The 20,656-nt window shown below is 44.9% G+C and overlaps 1 protein-coding gene across 8 annotated transcripts in view; it reads right to left on the reverse strand.

Moving 5' to 3' along the window:
- Positions 1 to 20,656, reverse strand: part of Dlgap1 (DLG associated protein 1) — a 270,222-nt gene that overhangs the window by 171,045 nt on the left and 78,521 nt on the right. For all 8 annotated transcript variants that reach the window (XM_038315307.1, XM_038315308.1, XM_038315306.1 and 5 more), the window contains exon 2: positions 20,336 to 20,550. In XM_038315307.1, coding sequence (XP_038171235.1) covers positions 20,336 to 20,550 — 215 coding nt within the window. The remainder of the gene's footprint in view (positions 1 to 20,335; positions 20,551 to 20,656) is intronic.

Here is a 20,656-nt window from a genome sequence, read left to right on the forward strand (position 1 = left end):
GAGATTGATCTGATATTGCCATCTGATATTGAGATTAATCTGATATTGCCATGTGATATTGAGATATTGAGACTGATATTGGGGTTCAACTTGAAGGTCAGAAAAGCAAAACAGCCACCCACTGGCTCTTACCTCTACCTCAGTCCAAAATGGCAATCCTGCCTCCAGGAATCTCAGAATGAGACTGTGTCTGAGAGCTGTCTCCTCCTGTCTTATATTCCTCTCTAGGGCTGGGATTAAAGGCGTGCACCACTACCGCCCGGTTCCTACGGCAAACACTAAGGCTCTTCACCTGGATTAATTAACATGCCAGTATCGTATCGCAGGAGACCTCAGAACTGGTTGGCCCTGAGCAATTATGGAGTAGCAACCTTCATGAGTGCTGGAGACAAGATACTCTCCTTTGACGCCCCACTGGTTTCCCTTATGGGTTCATGCCCAGTGCCACAGCCTTTCCCCCCTTTTTTTTTCAACCCCTTTGGCCCTGGAGACAGGGTCTTGGAATTCCATACAAGGGTTCTGAACATGTCCACAGTGGACAAGAAGGAACCGGATAGTTTAGCTAACTGGACAGCCTGTCTCACCACTGTCTATAGCTACTCTCCTACAGCCCACCACCCTGATGAGTTCAGACTGAGCCTCAGTTGGCTGAACTGTTGGGATGATATACTGGGTTGAGTTTACATAGCTCTCTGATTCTCTTGGTCTTGTCTGGCCCCTTGGCTTAGATACTTGCATGGTATCCTGAACTGAGAGCAGCCTTGGGGCGGCTCCAGCTACTGCCAGTCATATGGTCTACCCGTTGTCTTCCTCCCCTGGGCACTGAGTGTTTCTCAGCTTTCCTAAGGATGGGGGCTACACTTTATCCAGCCTCGAGAAAGCTTGCGGGCCCACAGGAGCTCAGGCTTCCTGTTTGGGTTCCCGAGGAAGTGTGGTGCAGTTAGCATCCTGGGTATTAAGTTTGGCCAGCGCAGATAGATGTCTGGAAGTAACTAGCATATGTGTTTCTAGCCCTTTCTCTGATAGACAGTTAGGCCTACACTAGCTCCATATGGCCCACCCAGAGGAGTTGCATGTAATCAGACAGCTAGCTATGTTTGCCTCCAACACTTTGGTCAGCCTGGTAATGGCCCACCGGCTATTTGCTGTGCCTATCTCCCAATCCTGCTTAGCCCTTCCTGTAAAGAACATGAATGTAGGAAGATAAGGTCTACAAGGCTGAGAGATGAGTCAACCCCAAGTCTGCCTGAGGACCTAGCAACAGGCACTGTCAGAGGTCCTGATGGTGCCTAGCCAATGAGGGGCAACCACGCAATGTCAACGTATCAAATATAAGGCTCTCCCCATTGCTGAATAAAGGAGCCTGCTGTTTGTGGTTACCTGACTCCTGGTGTCTCCGCGGTTGGTGCGGTGCCTTCTCACCTCCTTCCCCAGCAACAGAGGACTTAGCTCCTGCTCACTGTCTGGGGCCTAGGCTATGGCAGACAACAGAACTTACAGGGAAAAATGCCCTGGCACCAGGACGGTCCATTACAGGCAGGCTAGCCTAAGGTGGGTCTGCCCATTCACAGACTCCACTCCGGTCCTTGCTGGTCTGCTGCTGACATCCAAGCCTAACTCATAACTGACTTATGGTGAAAAATGGATGGATTCTTGGACATTTTGGTCATTAATTTATGTGGTCTGGGACTGGGCCAAAGGAGAGAAGTTTTGGCTTAATAGTTTAGGTGCTCAGGTCTGGTAGGGTGGATGCTAGCTGATACTCATTCTAGAACATAAGCGCCACAAGGCAGAGGTAGCTGACTCCATCATTTCAAGTCCCAGAGCAGAGTGTGGTACCCAGAACATCCTCAGCACTCGATGCACACATGGATGAATACGATGCCATGTACACACAAGCACTTCCTCTGTATCTAGATGGGCTCCTTCCCTTCTTTGCTAGGTGGGGTTTGCTTGGCCTGGTCCCAGACCATTCAATAGACTGGTTCACTGCCACATCCCTTAGGTGGCAGTACTTCTACCTTTAATCCTTTCCTAACTGCCATGAACCAATGGTGATGGAAGACAAGAAACCTGTCACCTGGGACCTAACATAAATTAGAGATTCCTTTAGTGGACAGTGTGCATGAGTGGGCTACATGATCAAAGTCCATGTTAATATTAAGCAGTGATTTTTTTTTCGAGACAGGGTTTCCCTATAGTTTCTAGAGCCTGTCCTGGAACTAGCTCTTGTAGACCAGGCTGGCCTCGAACTCAGAGATCCGCCTGCCTCTGCCTCTGCCTCCCGCGTACTGGGATTAAAGGCGTGCGCCACCACCGCCCGGCAATTCTTTTTTATCTTTTTCACTTCAGAATTTGAAGCTCAAAAAAAAAAAAAAAAAAAAAATCTTGTTGAACACGCAGCATGGAGTGAATTTGTGAGGAACCACAAGTCTCCTGATTCCACAATTCTTTCTGAGGCAAGTGGTAAGTTCCTCCGTGTGCAAAGGGATCTTCCAAGAGTAGGGTACAGGAAAGGTGGACAGGAAAGAGATTGGGGGTTCCAACATCCTCCCTCCCCTACCAGCTCACACAAAGGTGTGGCTTGGCCAGCTACCTCCAGAGGGCAGACTGAAGACGTTGGCTAATTACCCAGATGACTGTGTGGCCGTGGGAGTCAGACTAGGTATCTAGGGGCAAAGAGATGCTGTGGATTCTCAGCGTAGGATATCGCTGACTTTCGACAGACGGTGAGGGTATGTGTGCCGCCGGCATCCCCTCCATCACCATCGCCTCTGGCTTCTGTCTGGCTGCTGTGTTAGTCTCCCACTGTGACACTCACACCTCCATTCCCCTGCCGCTGTGTCTTAGAGGCTGTGGAATACATCGGTGAAAACTCATTTATTGTGGAGGGGGAAATCCATTTCAGCCAGTTTCCCTTGTGAGTTGACCATTTATTTCCAACGTGACACAGCCCCAGAATTTGGTGTATATACATAACACATTCTGGCAAGCAAAATGAGGGTCATGGGGCCACTTAACTAATGCCGGAAGAGATAGAAACCCGGATACTACGAAAAGTCAGGAAAAAGCTTGGCTTGAAATAGAAAAGGATTCTCATATCCCCTTCTCCTCTGCCCTTTCTCTCTTATCTCTTTCCTTCGTCTTTTTGAGTATTAATTGTCAAAAATATTTTCTGATACTCCAAGGTAGCTTGGAGTGCTGCTATCAGGTAAAATAAATCTGATGGGGGGGTTTTCTTATTGGGGGCTAAGGTAGACACATTAAATAAAAAACATTTTCTCCATTACGTTCACCTGTTTTCTTATTGTTTTATGGCTTTCAGAATACAAACCACCCAGTGAAACACGAATGTTCTTTTTTTCACATAGCAGCCAAAACCCACACACTGAAACTCAGGATCTTTCCATGGTCTCTCATTGGCAGTACCGCAAAACTGAACTGTGGGATTCACGGGAGATAGTCAAAGGCTTTACAGGACAAGGGAGCTAAGAATCATCAGCTCCCAGTCAGTTCTTGCCAAGGGAAGCCAGGTTTCCCCAGCAACCTCAGACAAACATCACGGATTCTGGCTGTGACATTGCACCTCTGTGTCTGTCTAAAGCTGCCAGGCAGTGACAGAGGGAGAGAAATTAATTCGTTATGAAGATGGGCACAGCACTGAGAACTTCAGACCTAAGGGTGTCTGGAAAAATCTTTCATACCAAATATCTAGAGGAAGTAACTTTCATTTTCTCCTCTTCAAAATCACGCCCCTTCCTTTCTTTGTACCGGCATCTAGTGTTACGAGAAATTCACTGGCCGTGGGACTACATCTGGTTCTGCTCATTATCTGAACTATATGGTTAGATCTTTAATATCCCCTAAAGATCCACTTGGCAAAATCTTGGTCTCCTGCATGGTGCTCCTGGGAGATGTGGAACCTTAACCATGGGGAGGTCAACAGGGTGCACCTTCGGGGAGCTAGCACCCTACCTCTGTCCTTTCCAGGGAGATAGCACCCTACCTCTGTCCTTTCCTTCTTTTCAGCTGAGCTATTTCACTGTGTGCTTCTACTGTGAGGTGCGGTGTTTCCAGCTTGAAAATGATAGGGCGAATCAAACACTAACTGGAGCCCATGAAACTGAGCCAAATGTAAACCTTTCCTTTCTATAAATGTATTATTTATAGGCATTCCAGGTATTTCCTACAGTAGCAGAGAGCTGACAAACACTTTCTATCTTTGAGGAGAAAACTGTCTTACATAAAAGAGGGTTGTTTACTATCGAGTGAGCAGCAAACAATAAACCTTTTATAGTTGCAGAAAGTACACAATCACAATACACTCATAGCATTGCATATGAAGATTATCTTCTTATACCATGGCATTCCACGGACAGGTAGGATTTAGGCAGCATGTTCTGTTAAGAAGTCAGGAACAGAGGGGTCAGTGCACTGAGTTACAGCTTATCCAAGGGATTCTAGGAGCACACAGATCTTTATCACTGGAACCAGGTTCACAAATATGCTACAGGCCCACAGGTCATAACTGCTGAGCCGGGAAGCTAAGCACTGAAACAGGCATAAAAATGAGACCTGCTGAGTCCTCACTGAGACACCAAAGCACATTCCATCATCGGGGGCCACTGGTACCTGCCAAATACATTGGCCAATAGTTTCTGCTTTCTGGAATGCACCAACACTTTTCCTTATGACAGAACATGAATGTCAGGTGCTGTGGAACAAATTGTGTTCCCTCCAGTTCATATATGGAAGACCTCACATCCACAGGGATGGATTATTGAGACCAGGCCTTTGTGGGAGGAGTCTGTAAGTTTAGATGAGGCCATGAGGGTGGGGCCTTTACCATAGGATTAATGTCCTGATAAGATTGCTCAGTGCCTCCTCCACCACTTGGTTTGTGGAGGGAGAGGTAGGTAGGAAGTTTCTCACCAACATCTGAACATAATGGCACCTTGATCTCAGACTTTCAACCTTCCAAACTGGGAGAAAGTAAGTTTCTCTTGTTTGAACCACCTTGTCTATGGTTTCTTATTATGAAGGTCAAAGCATACGCCCAATAGCAGACTGAAGCCTAAAAATATGCACAGCAGGAGAAAGCCTCCTCCCGTCTGCCTGTCAAAGGCTAGAGAGCACACGGCTGTCCATGCTTAACCTTTCACCCCCGTTCTGCAGAGGGCCGTGTGCTACACAAACTGGTCAAAGGCAACAAGGATCCAGTGTGTACTAAAACTCAGGATCCGAAACATGTCGGCCACTCCCCTACTTACTGAGTTCCTACCAGCACAGCAAAGATGCCAGGTTAGAAAACAGCTGGCTTCATTTGTCTGTCCATCGAACATTGGGCTTTCCAGCGATCCACTTTCATCTAAGGGTTGTTTTCCATTTTTATGTATAATTATGTGCACATCTGTGCATCTGTGTGTGGGCTTATTTCTGTGAGCATGGTGCTCGGTGCTCACGGAGGCAAGAGGAGGGCGTTGGACCCACTGGGCCTGCAGTCACAGGGGGTATGAGCTGCCCAGTGTGGGAGCTGGGAGCCAAATTCTGGTCCTTTGCAAGAGCAGTTAACCCCTTCCCTGCCAAGTTGCCTCTCCCCCACATGAAGACTGTTGGTTTCAATTTGTTCCTGGTGCTCAGATGGCACAACACATCTGTGAACCAGGATGCGTGCGCTAGGGTGGCAATTCAACCTTCACCAGCAGATTTAATTTTCACGAGTATTTGCACAAGGATAGGTAAAATTAGGCCAGTTTTACAGGCGAGGAAAAACCCGTGAGAAACAATGTACCTCACAGAAGGTGCAGAGCAGTAAGGTTCACCTGTGTACTCACGGCGGCCTTCCCCACACTCTCAGGGCACCTTCCCTGAAGACTTTCAGCTTGAGGTCCCCAGCGAACAGAAATTTGGATACTACTATAAAGGGTGAGGGGAGCAGAGGAGGTGGCTGACCCTTTGGGCTGTCTGCCTCAGTTTCCTCTCTCTTCTAGAAACAACTGTCAGGACTGAGGGTGACTAGTGGACCCCAATAATAGCAGCTCTTAGCATTTCAATGTGCCATTCCAAAAGTAGTGTCCTTTAAAAATACATAAAGAAGAGCAGAACCCACTGTTATATGTTTAAAATATTATTTAAATTTTAATGTAGTTACCCCCAGGGCCCAGAGACTAATCATGGAGGCCAAGACAGAAGAAACTTGCTAGGCTGTTTCCACAGAGCCACTTCAGATGCCGGTGGTTGCTATGGGCAACTACTTAAATAAACCTGGAGAGGGTGGGAACAGAGGGCACTGAAGAGCACAAGGATTTAATGAATTTACCTGACGTTGGAAAAACAAAACAAACAGCACACATGATTTGCCACAAGGGTCGCTACTCCCTCCCTCGAATGTTATCAGGAACTCCCTCTACCCAAGATGAATGTTTTCCTTCAATCAGGAAGAGAAATCGAGGAAGGGCTGAGGGTGGGGGTGGGGATCTTGTCTTGCAATCAGCTCAGTCTCAGGATCTACAGGAAGCAAAGAAGCTAGAAATCTTCATATTAGTTTTAAACATTTGATGAAATGTCACCAGGATTCTGAGCTTAAAAAGGAAAACCAAGCAAGGAATCTAAGGGCAATGGCCTCTCAGTTGTTTCCTGGTGGAAGGTTCTGTATGTCTACCCCCAGTGTCAGGGTCTGAGTCCAGCCCTGCCTGCGGGGAACAGAAGAGTTAGCTTTGTGATCAGCCTTCCCATTTTGATGACTGGGAACACATCTGGCTTTATATTGCGATTTCTGTTGTATTTTCCCTCTTTTCAGACTCGGTACTCCAAGACCATGTGCTAGTACGTTTATAGCTATTGCCTTTTAACGCTTACGTCCTTTCTATATGCTCATGCAAGGATTACAGCCCCGTGACCATTTTGATATGTTATGAACGCCCCTTTCCTAAAATTAATTTTTCCATAACTTTTGAAAAAAGTATTCCCTACAGAGGAAACCGGTTGCATAAATCATGGTACATGGACCGAGTGGAGTACCCAGAAATTGTTCAGATGCACGTAGTCTGGCATTGGAGAGATGGCTCCGTGGTGAAAGTCCTTGTCACAAAAGCATTACAAGTGGAGTTCAGATCCTCAGAATCCACATAAATGCTGCGTGGGTGTGGAACCTGGCTGAAACTCTAACTTCCTTTAGAAGACAGAGACGGGGGACCCCTAGAACAAGCTGGCTAGAGAGATGCGCCATATTGGTGAAATAGGGTTTGACTGGGAGACCCTACCTCAATCAGTAAGGTGGAAGAAGGATTAAGGATGATTCTTGGTATCAACCTCAGGCCCCCAGTGCTCTCCACACATATGTACCCTCACACATGCAAACATGCACACACATATGCATATCACACACATGAAAACAGAAAAAAAACATAGTGAACTTATAGAAAGCATATTTAAGGTATAGTTTGAAGAGAGAAGAGCAAGGTGTAGGCAATGTTTCTAAGGAGAGCTTAGACTCCCGTGTACATAATGTGTGCACAGTGGGAATACTGGAACCTGCTTGCAGCCTTCACTCATGAGGTAGAGGAAAGGAGTATCATGAGTTCGGGGCCAGCCTGAGCTACATAGCAAGACCTTGTCCCTCTCACAAAGAAAAAATATGCAATATTTATATGTGCATAACATTTCTGAAAGGTCATATAAGAAACTAAGAATTGTTGCGTATAGAGGGGTACTTGTGGTACAGAATTCCTGGTTTCTGGGTCATGCTAGACTTCTTACTTTATTATGCCCATGATGGCCACCATCAGCCAATAGGACTCAGTTCTGTGAAGTGGTTCTGCTCAATGAGGTAATGCAGTGTTGAGCATGACGAGTATGGTCAATGTTATGGCTTGGATCTTAGACATCTCCTACAGGCCGACATGTGGAGATCTGTGGCGCTGTCGGGTGGGTGGAGGGTGGCACTGGAGAGGATACTAGTGTCTTCATAACTTCTTTTATCTGTGCCTTCATGCTGCCATATGGTAAGCAGGTTTGTTCTTTTTTTATACATTTATTTATTATGTATACAATATTCTGCCTGCGTGTATGCCTGAAAGCCAGAAGAGGGCACCAGACCTCATTACAGATGGGTTGTGAGCCACCATGTGGTTGCTGGGAATTGAACTCAGGACCTTTGGAAGAGCAGGCAATGCTCTTAACCTCTGAACCATCTCTCCAGCCCAAGCAGGTTTGTTCTAATGGCACAATATCTACCGTGAGGCTCAGGCTCACAAGCCCCAAAGCAATGGAGCCATTCAACCATAGACTAAAACCTCACAAGCCACAAGCCCAAATAAACTTGGCCTTTTTATGCTATGGATATCAGGTAGTTTATTACACTGATGAAAAGCTGATTATGTTGGTTAGTTTTGATTATCAATGGATGGATCAATAAATACCTAGGGCATCAGGGAATGGAGCCTCTAGATACAGGGAATTGTTGTGTGTGGTCAGGGGACAAAAGTAGAAGATATGAGTGAAACTCTCATATGTATATGTATGTATATGTATATGTATGAGAATGCAATAATGAAACCCTTATGTTTAATTAACATATACTAATAAAACATTAAAAACATATCTAGGTTTATCTGAGATGGTATTTCCACAGTCAGTTAGATCAGGAGAGCTTGACTTGATGGATGGATTCATCCACTGTCAGGCATTCATAATCTGATGGCATTATTGGGAGGTGAGAAAGGAGGTCTAGTTAGAGGAAGTAGGTAACTGTGCATCTTGGGGATTGAACTCATGTTTTTAAGGCTTGGCAGCAAGCATCTTTACCCACTGAGCCATGACATAACCTTACTGAGTAAGGGAGGCCAATCAGTGGTTCTCAACCAGCTCTTTAATCTAAGGCCATAAAGAGATAGGTTCTAGGATAAGCCAAACTTTCAACCAAGTACCATCAACAGAGTGAGAACTTCTCACGTCTGGCCCAGGGACGACTCAGGTATGGGCGATGCCATATGCAATTGCTAACCTAGATCTATGCCAAGAGCTCTCAGCCCTGCCCTTTCTGGGAAAAAGAAGTGATCCAAAGAACAAAAGGAAGGTTCCAGGATGAAAGTCAAGAACAATGCCCAGATGGTGCAGGCAGTCCCCAGATTGCTTGGGTAGGGGGGAGCCCCCACGGTTCTGTGAGTCACTGAGAGGAAGCAAGGTGGCACAGAAAACAGAGGGCTAGAGCTGAAGACACAGGGCAGAGCTGGTCATTGGCTGATAAGGAGAAAACCCATGAATCCTTTTGCTAAACTCTACTCCTTTTGAGAACATTGGGATCAAAGAAGATGTACTGAGAATCCCAAATACACTGTTATTTGCAACTATTCATCTTGGAAAGAGAGCCAAGAGGAGAAGAAAAATAGTGCCATACATCAGCAGGATGGTCAGATGCCTCTCTTGCTCCCTTGGTTTATGTGGATTCCCAAACAAGCTTTAAAAGTACCGAGTAGTTAGTGTGGACACTGAAGAAGACCTCTCTCCAATCCTCAAAGGACTCATTAATCCCAGAGAATCTTAGGGAATCCCCAGATAAACTAAAGGAAATGCCAGCATTCAAAGAGGGTGACAGTACTAGGGATGGCTGCATAGATATTTTTACCATGATAATGCATGCCTGACAGACTGAGTTCCCAGCCTCCAGGTGGGCTGGCAGTGCTAAGCAGGGCTGAGAGGGAAGAGCTTTTCAGAGAACTACAGACTCTGCAGCATGGGGAGGCTGAAGAATCTGAGAGAGTACAGCCAGGAGACTTCCGGCAGAGGCTGGACGGCCCTCTACCTCAGGGATTGCAGGTTGATGCCACTGTGTGAAACTCTTGTCCAGCCTACCAGAGGCATGCAGGGATGGTGGTGGCATAGTGACTACATATCCAGCTTCTGCTTGGGGGCTATTCCTGCGCCAAAGGATGCACAAACAGTACTTGTCTTCTAGGCTAGGGAGAAAGAGATTATACTAGCAAAGAACACATGAGGGCTAATTACCTTCACAAATATTTGCCCCGGGAGATCTTAGGAAGAAGAAATATTGGCCATGGGAAAGTGCTTTAGTTTGAGAGGAAGGTTTAGAAGAAGGGAAATATTCTTCTAGTCCATTCTTTGTTATTTTAAGTATCCGAAGACTGCACTTACTGGGATGATGGGGAAACGTGATGGCAGCTAAGCTCTAGAGAGCATCTTCCATGTGCTAAATGCTTCACATACACCATCTTGCACCTCCATGATTACTAATCGTATCCCTGAATCAATGATCCGGAAGTCGAGGTGTAGAAGGGCCAAGTAATTTTCCATGCTATATACCTCATAGTGACAGAGACAAGCATTTGAACTGAGATATCCAGCATCAGAGGCTGGGCTGTGTGCTTGGGTATTTTATGGGAGAAGGAGGGACAACAATGGCAGTGCATAGGAGCTGGGAGGGGAGAGAACAAAGGAAGACCTTGAGGTGTGGTGACTGCTGCTCACCAAGCAGACCTGGTTCTCAGTTTCCTAGGCTTCTGGTAGCACAGCTCTTCCCTACCTCTTTGAAGGGAGGTGCGGCCCACCATGGGGCTTGCTGTAGTGGTGAAATGTGAGCCAGAGCCGTGTCTCACTTCTAGGAAATGGTGCTCAATTCACCACGTTCCCTTTGCGCCTCGGCAACTGTGGAGGCAGATGCTAAGGGGGAGCTGCTGCCACGCTGAGGATGGGAGTGACCACCGTAGGCAGAGCAGGATTAAATTGTGGCCATCTGGGAACTGCCTATCAGCAGAGCACAGCTTAACCTAATCTTGCTGGGGCATAAGCTGGCATCGGAAATAGGACGTTCCTGTAACCCCGAGAATGACAAAAATCTCAAAGTATGTGCTTTGTGGTTTCAGTACTTGGTAGTCATCAGCAAACAATTGGCATTAGAGGTTGGAGAAAGTGTTGATTAACGCTTCCCAGTGAATCATTTTGTGAACTGTTTTCTACAACCCGGAAAGGAGATGATGGAACAATGGAACTCATAACATAGAGTTAATAACATATGCTGGTTGCTGTTGGCAACACCCAACAAGCTAGGAAGGGAATAGATTCAGAGAAAAAGGGGCTATTCTTTCAAGTAGCAGTCAAACAATAAACAGGTTAGACATTTGTGGGCTTAAAGGACTGGAAGAAGCAACTGGTTCTAAACTAACTTACAGAAGGTAAAACAAAACCCGAGGAAACTTTGAATGACGAGGGAATGTGAGACTCTCACCTCGTGTGTGGCAAAGTTCCATTCAAGGACATGCCTGTACTTCCCCATTGTTTCGCTCTCTGAACAACTCAGAGAAACGAGAAGAAGATACAATTAAGATACAATAAGATCCCTCTTATTAGACAAAATGATTCAGAAGAGAAAAGTGAATAAGGCTGGTTGTCTAACTCTCGATGAGCTGAGCGTCTCTACAGCGGAGGTGTGTGGATAAGAAGGCAGACAATCCAAGGCCAGGTAGTAATCGCATCTACACGGGTCCTGTCCTTACGGTAATCAGTTCACGGAGCTCACTGGAGACAAGAGATAAGAGGGTGCCTGCAGTATTATAGAGCTGTACTGTTCAAGGGACCACAAGATTAGATGAAAAGACATGTTTCTGGAAGAATCCTGAAATACCACTTGGACTGCTAGGGATCAGATGTTATTTAGAGGGGACTACAGATATAGTAGGAAGGATAACAGAAATGTCCTTCCAGAGAGAAGGCTCAGAGACAAAAAGAACAACAGACAAATAGTTGCTCTCTGGGAACAGAATAGCAGCCTCATCAAGAAAAACTGCTTTTCCCAAGGAAGAGACCCTACAACAGGCAACATCCTACCCAGCAGGACCGCTGTGGGGCCACGCCTACTGTGATCCTGTTTTTTTCCTTTCTAATGAGAGTGTTGATTAGGGATTTTTTTTTTGCTCATACTTTACAATTATATTAGATATGTGGTGATGGAGGTGGGTCACACATTAATAGAAATGGGTTAATCAAGATGTGAGAGTTAGCCAATAAGAGGCTGAAACTAATGGGCCAGGCAGTATTTAAATGAATACAATTTGTGTGTTGTTATTTCGAGTGTAAAGCTAGCCGTGCGGAAGCCGGGCGGGACGAAAAGCAGACCTGCTCGTCTCATCACTACAATGTGGGAAGCAGGTCATTTGTCCTGTTGAGTCTCTATGTCACACAGACACACCTGGACTGTGTCTCACTCTCTGTGGCACACACTATCCCATATCTGCCACAGGATATAAAGTTTCATACAGATATTTTGTCAGGAAAGGATGGGGCTTCTGGATTTTCTCCCATTTGATGGTGAACATGAATCCATTTTTTCTTGCAGGACAGAGAAAATACACTAAATATTTAGTATTCAAAAGGATGGGCTTTGGTTGTCTTTAGAGCGGTCTGACCGACAGTGTTTTGCATTTATGTCCTTGCATGTGTCATGTCGCCTAGCTCTTTGAAGTCAGGCATGGCTGTGCCATTAGCTTTTGTCAGTGGAACTGAAAGGGAGCTGGCTCACTTCCAATCGAAAGTTTTAAGGTCTTCTGCTCTGGGTCTGCTTTCACAGCGAGAATTTTTGCTGTGGAGAATCCACACTTGGTCATGGTGAGTAGAGTGCTCTAGTGACCCCAAGTAAACATACAGTTATGTGTAAGAAATCACCTGTAGTTGCTGGAAGTCTCTGACTTCAGGATTGTTTTAAAGTACCTGCCTTAATCTAGCTTTCCATGTCTAGCATAGGTCTAAGGCCTGAAATATAGAACTCAGAATAAGTAAGACCTCCCTATGATTGAAACCTAGGAAATATGTAGAGGGATGGAAGGAATGAGCTCAAACGAGAGTTGGCATTGACGCTTTGGAATGTTCTATTGTGCATAGGCAAAATGAGATTCTGAGGGGGGTTTTCAGTAGCCTCGTAGAACGTCTCTGGAACGTTCTAGAACACAGAGAGGACAAATCAGTTCATCGGAATCTTTCAAGAGAGGAATGGGAAAGCCATAAAGCTCGAAGACATTAGAAGGGATACCCACAATGCTTTGTCACTGCATTCTGGACAGCAGCAATTTCACCAACAGAAAGAAAAGACCTAAGAGGAGATGACTGTGTTGAGTGAGTTGAAACGTCCTCTCACAAGCTCAGTTTGGAAATGTAGGACTGGCAATCACGGTAGGAGGACGGTGCTGACCTTGTGATGACATCTTAGGTTCCTCAGGCTGGAAGAATCTTACATAGATGCTTTGTTCATCATACTTAAAAGTACGTAACACATCCAAGCAGTGTTAGCACAGGCTCTCTGGGAAGCACAACACTGCAAGAACCCTAGCCTGAGTTCCTTCCCTGCACACATCTCTCTGTCACCCTGGTTTTGTTTACATAGCTCTATGGAGTCTGTCAAGGATGCAATGCCCATCTGCAGCCACCTGAAGAAGGCTCAGTCAGTCCTCTACCTCTGTCACTCACACTTCCTGCACCTCTGATCCTTTGACCATTTGGTTCTTCCTTCCTTCATCCCAGGCCATGCCTGAGGCAGAACATTCTCAAATTCCTTCTAGTCATGTCTTCTGCTTATACTTCTGGGTCAGAATTCACCTCACTGAGCCTCTGATACCATCTTGGATCCAGTCTTCAATTTTACTAACTGCTTTGAGTGTCTCTTTTTCTGTGCTGTTTATACTCACTTCACCCTGTTTTTCCCCTCCTTAAAAAAACCTCTTGTAAACAGTTCATTGTGATTTTAGTAAGCTATTCATTCCACCCAACTCTCTCTATTTTCTTCATTAATTACACAGGCTCAATTCTTTACTCTTACTGTACTTGAGAGTTAAGCTTGGACAAATTATTTAGACTCAATGAGACTTGGATTACTCATCTGTGAAAGTCTCTAAATGTAAGGAGCAGTGGTGACCACACGATAGAACATATGTCAACCTCTTGTGCTCAGTCATGTACTTTGTGAAGATGGAGATATCCGGGCTGCAGAGATGCTCAGTGCTTAAGAGTTCTTGCTGCTCCTCCAACCCACATCAGGTAGCTCACAACCATCCTTAACTCCAGATCCAAAGGATCTGACGCCCTCTTCCCGTCTCTGTTGGCACCTGCACGCATGTGCACATATCCACTCAAACATGCGTACATATAATTAAAAATATGTAAAAAGGTACCTTATAATTATGTAACTATCTTCTTTTTTGCTAAGCTGTGTGTTCAAGCTCTCTGAAATGACTCTGAACTTCTTTTCACATCCATTAAACACATACATACTTCTCTTATTGCTGAGAATAAGGTCATTTCCAGACAATTCAATCTGTACAGGCTTCCCTCTAAGATAGACTTTGAAAAGAGTAGCCATATCGTAAGGTCTAGGATAGGGTGTAGACCACAATACTCAACAGACTAATCCCATCTGAAGGTGGGCTTTCAAATCCCAGTGAAGGACCAGGCTTGAAGCTTCACCTGGCGATCAGGGATTGAAGCAGCAGGCAGTTCCTTGCACTAACTATTTCCTGTGTTCAGTCATGGTTCATCCCAGCGGGGCTTTAAAAGATCTTAGCCTACAAGCAAGTGATAATTTATCTATAAGAAGGAATAATTCTGTTTTAACATTTTCCCACTTATTATTTTAGAAAGTGAGGAAGTTGGAAAAACTGGGACAGTAACAGAAAGTATTATTGCCACTGAGGATGGAAATTTACAACGTGTAGTGTCTGGTTGTGTTATTCTGTCCTCCCTAAGATTGTACGAAGTGCATGCTAGTTTGTGCCACAATTATTTATACTCTGGGAAAGGTATGAGAGGAATGGGAAGAATTCACGGAAAAGAGACAACAAAAGAACAGAGCTATTTCATATCCTTAGGGACAAGGTGGATGATGTATACTGCTATGTTCTTAAATATGGCTCATATCTTTGGTAAAAAAAATAGCAATGCTCCAATCTCTTCCACCCTCTTCCTTTTCTGGAAAGAGAAACAACATGAAGAACAGTCGGTGGGTAGGAGGGGCATGTGGAGTGTGAGGAACAAGCAGGGACACAGTGCGTCTAGAAAGAAAAAAGAAACTTATACAAAGACAAACAAGTCTTATGCTCTTAAAAGAGACCTTCGTTTTGAAGTTGAAGCTGGATACTGGCATTTCTCAAAGCATTTTACTTGCTAATACTGTTTCCCCTTGTCTTTAAATTGTGAATAACTATTTCCCCCCCCGATCCTTCATCCTTATAGTTTCTTCATTAATGCCAAGAAGTTTTTCAGAGACCTTTCATGTAGATGGCCAATGACATCCACAGACAACGGCGGTCACTAAGCCCAGGATAAGGGAGGCTTATGTTCAGCCGTCAGCGTTGGGATCTGCTAAGGCTGGCTGACACAGCCCAGGTGTGGAGGAGTCAGCTTAGAGATCCCACTCATGCTGAAAGCCTGAGACTTTTCAGAGGTCTTAAGCCATTAGCCCAAAGGAAAGAGACAGTTGCGGTTTCACCAAGTAGGGTGGCTCATCTTCACTGTCATCTCCCTTGGATTTGGAGTCACCTTGGAGGCACCTGTGGGAAGATCTGTAAGGATGTAGTCAGAGGGGTCTAAGTGGGGAGGGAAGACCCACCCACATTGAGGGTAGTACCACCTCATGGAATGGGCTGCCATCTAAACAAAAGAAGAAAAGGGGAACAGCTATGGCTCTCTGCTTTAAGGATTGTTCAGACGGAAGGAATTCCAGATGCTATGAGCTTGGCCGTATCTCCTGACTCGGATGGACCATTCTCAAGCTGTGAGCTAAAATGAACTATTCCTCCCATTAGTCGATTTTTGTTGCCTATTTGCTCAAACATGAGAATAGTAATTAATTTATCTTTCAAAAAGTGAGGAGCTGGGAAATACATGAAGACAAAGAGGATGAACTACCTGAAACACAGGATTGAACATAAAATCCCTTAAGTCACTTCTTAGATACTGTATCTAAACTGCTAAGAGCCCTGACTGGTCCCATTATCAAGCCCAGTCCCTCCTCAGTGGTTTTAGAAGCTCTTCTCCCCATCCCCCACCAGGAAGATAAGGCCAAGATTTGAGCCAACCTGTAATCCTCCCTAGGGCCTAGAAACAGGCACTGTCAGAGGTCCTGATTGTGCCTAACCAATGAGGGGTGACCACGTAAAGTCACTAAACTGGAGCACAGCCTACCTTCTAGGAGGAGGGGATACAAGGCTCTCCCCATTGCTGTATAAACAAGTCTGCTGTTTGCCTTTTACCTGACTTTCAGAGTCTACGCCACTGATGCAGTGCCTCCATACCACCCCCCACCCCACCAACCCGGGATCTGTTAGGACCCAGCAATATCCCCCAGGGGATTTCATTTCACCTGATGCTTCGATGAAGGGATAAAAAAATACAAAGACATTTTAAAGCATTATTTGCCTTGGATTACTGGGTATTTGAACTTAACTTTAGAGTATTTCATATTATATTATTATTATGATGATGATGATGATGATGATTTGTTGTTGTTGTTGTTATTGTTGTCCTTTTCTTGAAATAAGATCTCATGATTTAGTCGTGATTGACCTGAAGCTCACTACATAGACCAGGCTGAGCTTGAACTCACAGAAATCTACCTGCTTCTATCCCCCGACTGCTGTGCTTAAAGCCATGTGCCAACAAACCAGATGTACCTTTTAGAATGTTTTAAATGGCAGCTCTCTTAGTATCATTTTAGAACATTTCTTTCTATACTATATTTGAGTGAAATAAATTTAAAACTGGCTTGGGCAAAATTTTAACCAACCACTGCAGCAGTCTCTAGCCTAGCTCTGAGAACAAACAAAATTATAAAGAGTCTAAATAAAAGACCTAAGTCTTTTCCAGAGCTAAACTGTGGGGATGGCGTTTGGAGAAACTCTAACTCCTAAACTTCTTCCTCACTTGCCTGAAAATTGCTTACTGACTATTCAGAAGCTTCTTTGGGAAACATAATAATTTTCTAGGGGATGATGTCATTTCAGATGCCCCGTCAGCTCATCCCAGAAAGGAGAAGCTAGTGAAGAAGTGAAGGGTTAGTAGGGCGGAGAGGAAGAGGAACACAGAGAGGCAGCGGCTTTCAGGCAGGGGTGACTGCAGAGCTCTCTAAGCCCAAAGATGGACTCTCATGATTTCAGAATGTTCACCTGCCCGTAGGGTTTGTGCGTCGAAGACCCAACCAGGAACATTAAGGAGCTGACGCATGAACAAGTTCTCGGCACGCTTTTGGAAACTAGGAGACCAACAATGGAAGGGAGTGTAGGAGTACTCTCCGTCTTTGGGAGAAGAGGGGAGCGGAAAGCCGCAAACAAAATGTTGTCCCAGTCCCCGCTAGACTAATTTTAGTTATCTTGGTTCATGTCTATGATTCATCCCTAAAGCTGCAAATTGTTGAGGAGGAAGGAGGAAAAAACTGACTTAAATGTCAAAGAAGTAGGAACATAAATATAGTTTTCTCTTTTGGGGGAACTAGAATTCCAGAAGCTGGGTATCTTTTTTTTTTTTTGTATGAGGGACTAAAAGCTTCCAACTTCTAGAAAAATAATGACTTCAGTCAAAACCCCACCAAGAAATAAGACGAGACTGATTCCAAACCCTGACACTTTGGACTTGTTTCTCCTTCAATACGGTTAAACTAGACATCAGCAAATGATCGTATGTGACTAAGTATGTTGGAAACAATATGCAGACTGTGGTCATACATGGGACTCATGAGACAGGGCAGAGAGGAATACATGCTGAGCAGTAGACTCAGGAATGATTCTGCGGAATGTCATGCTCACACAGAGAAGAAAATCAGGACTGTACAGTGCTCAGACATTCTCTGGCCTGCTGAGGAGTAGGAGTCAACACAGAGACGGCTTGATGAAACTCTATACTGAGTAATAAAACATGCTTTCTTTTTTATAAAAACATCTGTGAGTAAACCGATTTCCACTTTGAGTTTCCAGCAGTCTGGAGACTAGAACAAGCCCTCGTTGCTCACACTCAGCTTGAGCATTTCAATGACGTCAGCATCCCCCTCCAAGACTATCTCATCTGTGACCCACGGACTACATGTGCCTCGGATGAGGGCGCCCCTCCCCCACAAAACCACGGGCTTACTTAAAACATTATCATTCATTGATGACTCTACATGGTTCTTGAGCATGAACTTTGTAGATGACAGCATGTCACAAAGTCACAAAGCTGGACTCACCTGGGGGCAGTCACTTTTGGTTGCCTCTTTCTACTTTTAATAAAGGAGTACGGATGTCTAGCTATGGCCCAGGGAGTTAGTAAAGAAGTATTATGTAGAAAAGAAAGGAGAACTGATTTCAAGGAATGTGTTTCTGGGAGGCTGTCAGTAGAATGTCCCTAGTGCAAAGCTGAGAATGTTGATTTCAGAACCTGCCGTCTCCAGTCTCCCTGAAGCTTGCTCCATTATTCTCACAGGGTTCCTCTCAGCGCACTGCAGTGAGCAGTGGCAATCACTGGAGACCGTCACCTCAGGCCCCAGCTGTCACTGCAGTGAGCAGTGGCAATCACTGTACACTGTCACCTCAGGCTCCAGCTGCCACTCAGCTAATGTGTCCAGCATGCCCTGTAAGTGACATGATAGGATGCTTGGGATGGGGGAGAATGCCGGAGGCTGCCGATCCTCACCGATCACTTCAGATGAGCTTGCAGGACTAATGTGACTTCCTGCCCTCTGCCTGACTTTACTTGTCTCTTGACAACATGACCGTGACAATTATTGTCTCTTGTAGAGAGATATTTTAAAGTCTATAAATTTATATATACGACCAACTTTTATCCTGTAGTCACATTATAGGCTGACTCATCTTCCCCAAATAGCTGCACTGCCAGTATTTGTGAAAGCTCACAGCAAGAACAGGGACTCGCAGACTTGGTTCCTCATGCTACGGCTGGTGTCGTAGGGATGAGTTAGCTCCGTGTGATGTCAGCCAAGGCATGCCGAGTGCTGTGGCCTCAACTAGAATCTAGAAGAAGTGAGGAAGACTGACCCCGGCAGGTTTTGGCAGGTGCACATCCCCACACATCTACCTCCTTGTGCTAGGAAGCAGTAAATTCGTCGTTGTTGATGTCTGTGATGACAGCCCTGATTAACCGACACACCAAAGCACAGCAAAAGCATACGGGTGTGGGAAGGTTAGAGAGAAGGGCTTCTCTTTTTGGATTAGGTAACTAATGTATCAGTGCTAATCTTCAATTAAAAAGATTTCAGAGCAATTCCATATGGCTCCTTGAAAAGGATCCAAGAGTAGATTTTTTTGACTAGTTCCTTATGTCCTTCATTATTTAAACAATTCTCATTATAGATCGGTCAGCTGCTTTTCAAAGTTCTTGATCAATAGTCTGATTTTGTATTTTTATATTTTAACCCATCTGCTTTGTCCTTTTCTGTTTTATTTGTCTCTTAATATTTCACTCTGTGACGAATGCAAGCACATAAATAGTACTAGTCACATGTGCTGACAAAGAGGGCTTTAAAAACACTAATCAGCTGCAGTAAATAAACCTTTTAGGTCTGAATAGATCTATATTCCAAGGCTCTGACTTACTCTCTATAAACAATATTAAAAATTAGGCCTGTTTGAAATAATCAATGTCTGGGCTGGGTGTGGTGGCAAGGCTTTAATCCCAGCCCTTAGGAGGTAGAGGCAGGCGGATCTCTGTTGAGTTCACGGTGAGCACCAGGCTAGCCAGGACATCATGGTTAGAACTTGTCTCAACAAAGAGTCAGTTTTAGTTGTTGCCTGGCAAAGTTTTCTTCAAATCATACAAATATAAGTAATCATACTCACGTTTTTCAAAATAAACAAATAAAAACACTTTTAATGTCTTGCAAACTGTAATATGAATGGAGTTCGAAGTCAAACACACATATCAACAGCTCTCATGCACCTAACCCAATTTCCCAGCATGGCCACATTCTATAAATTTCTATGGCATAAACATCTCCACCACCTTATATAATTCTCTGAAAATCCAAGTCTTCTAAGGAAGACTTTTATATTTAGTGGCTGAAAAAAAAGGTTCCCAAATGGGGTACATGGTCCTGTTCATTGACCAGAAATCTTTTTTTCCCCTCCAAAAGCATTCTGATTGCCTTTGAGGGTTAAGAGTCCACCGGTGTTCCTCTGTCTTTGATGACAGTGGTGTTTACAAGTTAAATCCAATGTCAACATTAACAGGCCAGTCATCACACCCCTGTATCTGAGGGATGCTTTTGGCTCCACTACATCTAGCCACCAGCCGGATCCTCGGGGCTAACACCAGGGCTGACGGAGGGAAGCATGCAGGTAGGGTTACTCACTTGAGTGTGGTAAGCTCCGTGAGGGAGGGCTGTGTAGCCTTGAGATAGCTTTCTCTCCGCGCAGCCACTTTGGGAGAAGGCTTGGGGCTCGTGTCTGAGTCTCCGCTGTCCTCATCCCCCATGGCTTTGATGTAGCTGCCACTTCGCATCCTTCGGCATGGAATCTCATCATCTTTCCCACGAGGTGTGTACCCTGTCCATTCATCTTGGGGAACCTAGTCAGACATAAATGAGACAGTTCACTTTCAATAAAATTGAACTTTTGAAAGTTTTTCTTGTCCTTGCCTTTTTTTTGAAATGACTCTGGAATAGAAATGAATT

This window comes from Arvicola amphibius, chromosome 18 (assembly GCF_903992535.2).
Source record: "Arvicola amphibius chromosome 18, mArvAmp1.2, whole genome shotgun sequence".
Lineage (NCBI taxonomy): Eukaryota > Metazoa > Chordata > Mammalia > Rodentia > Cricetidae > Arvicola > Arvicola amphibius.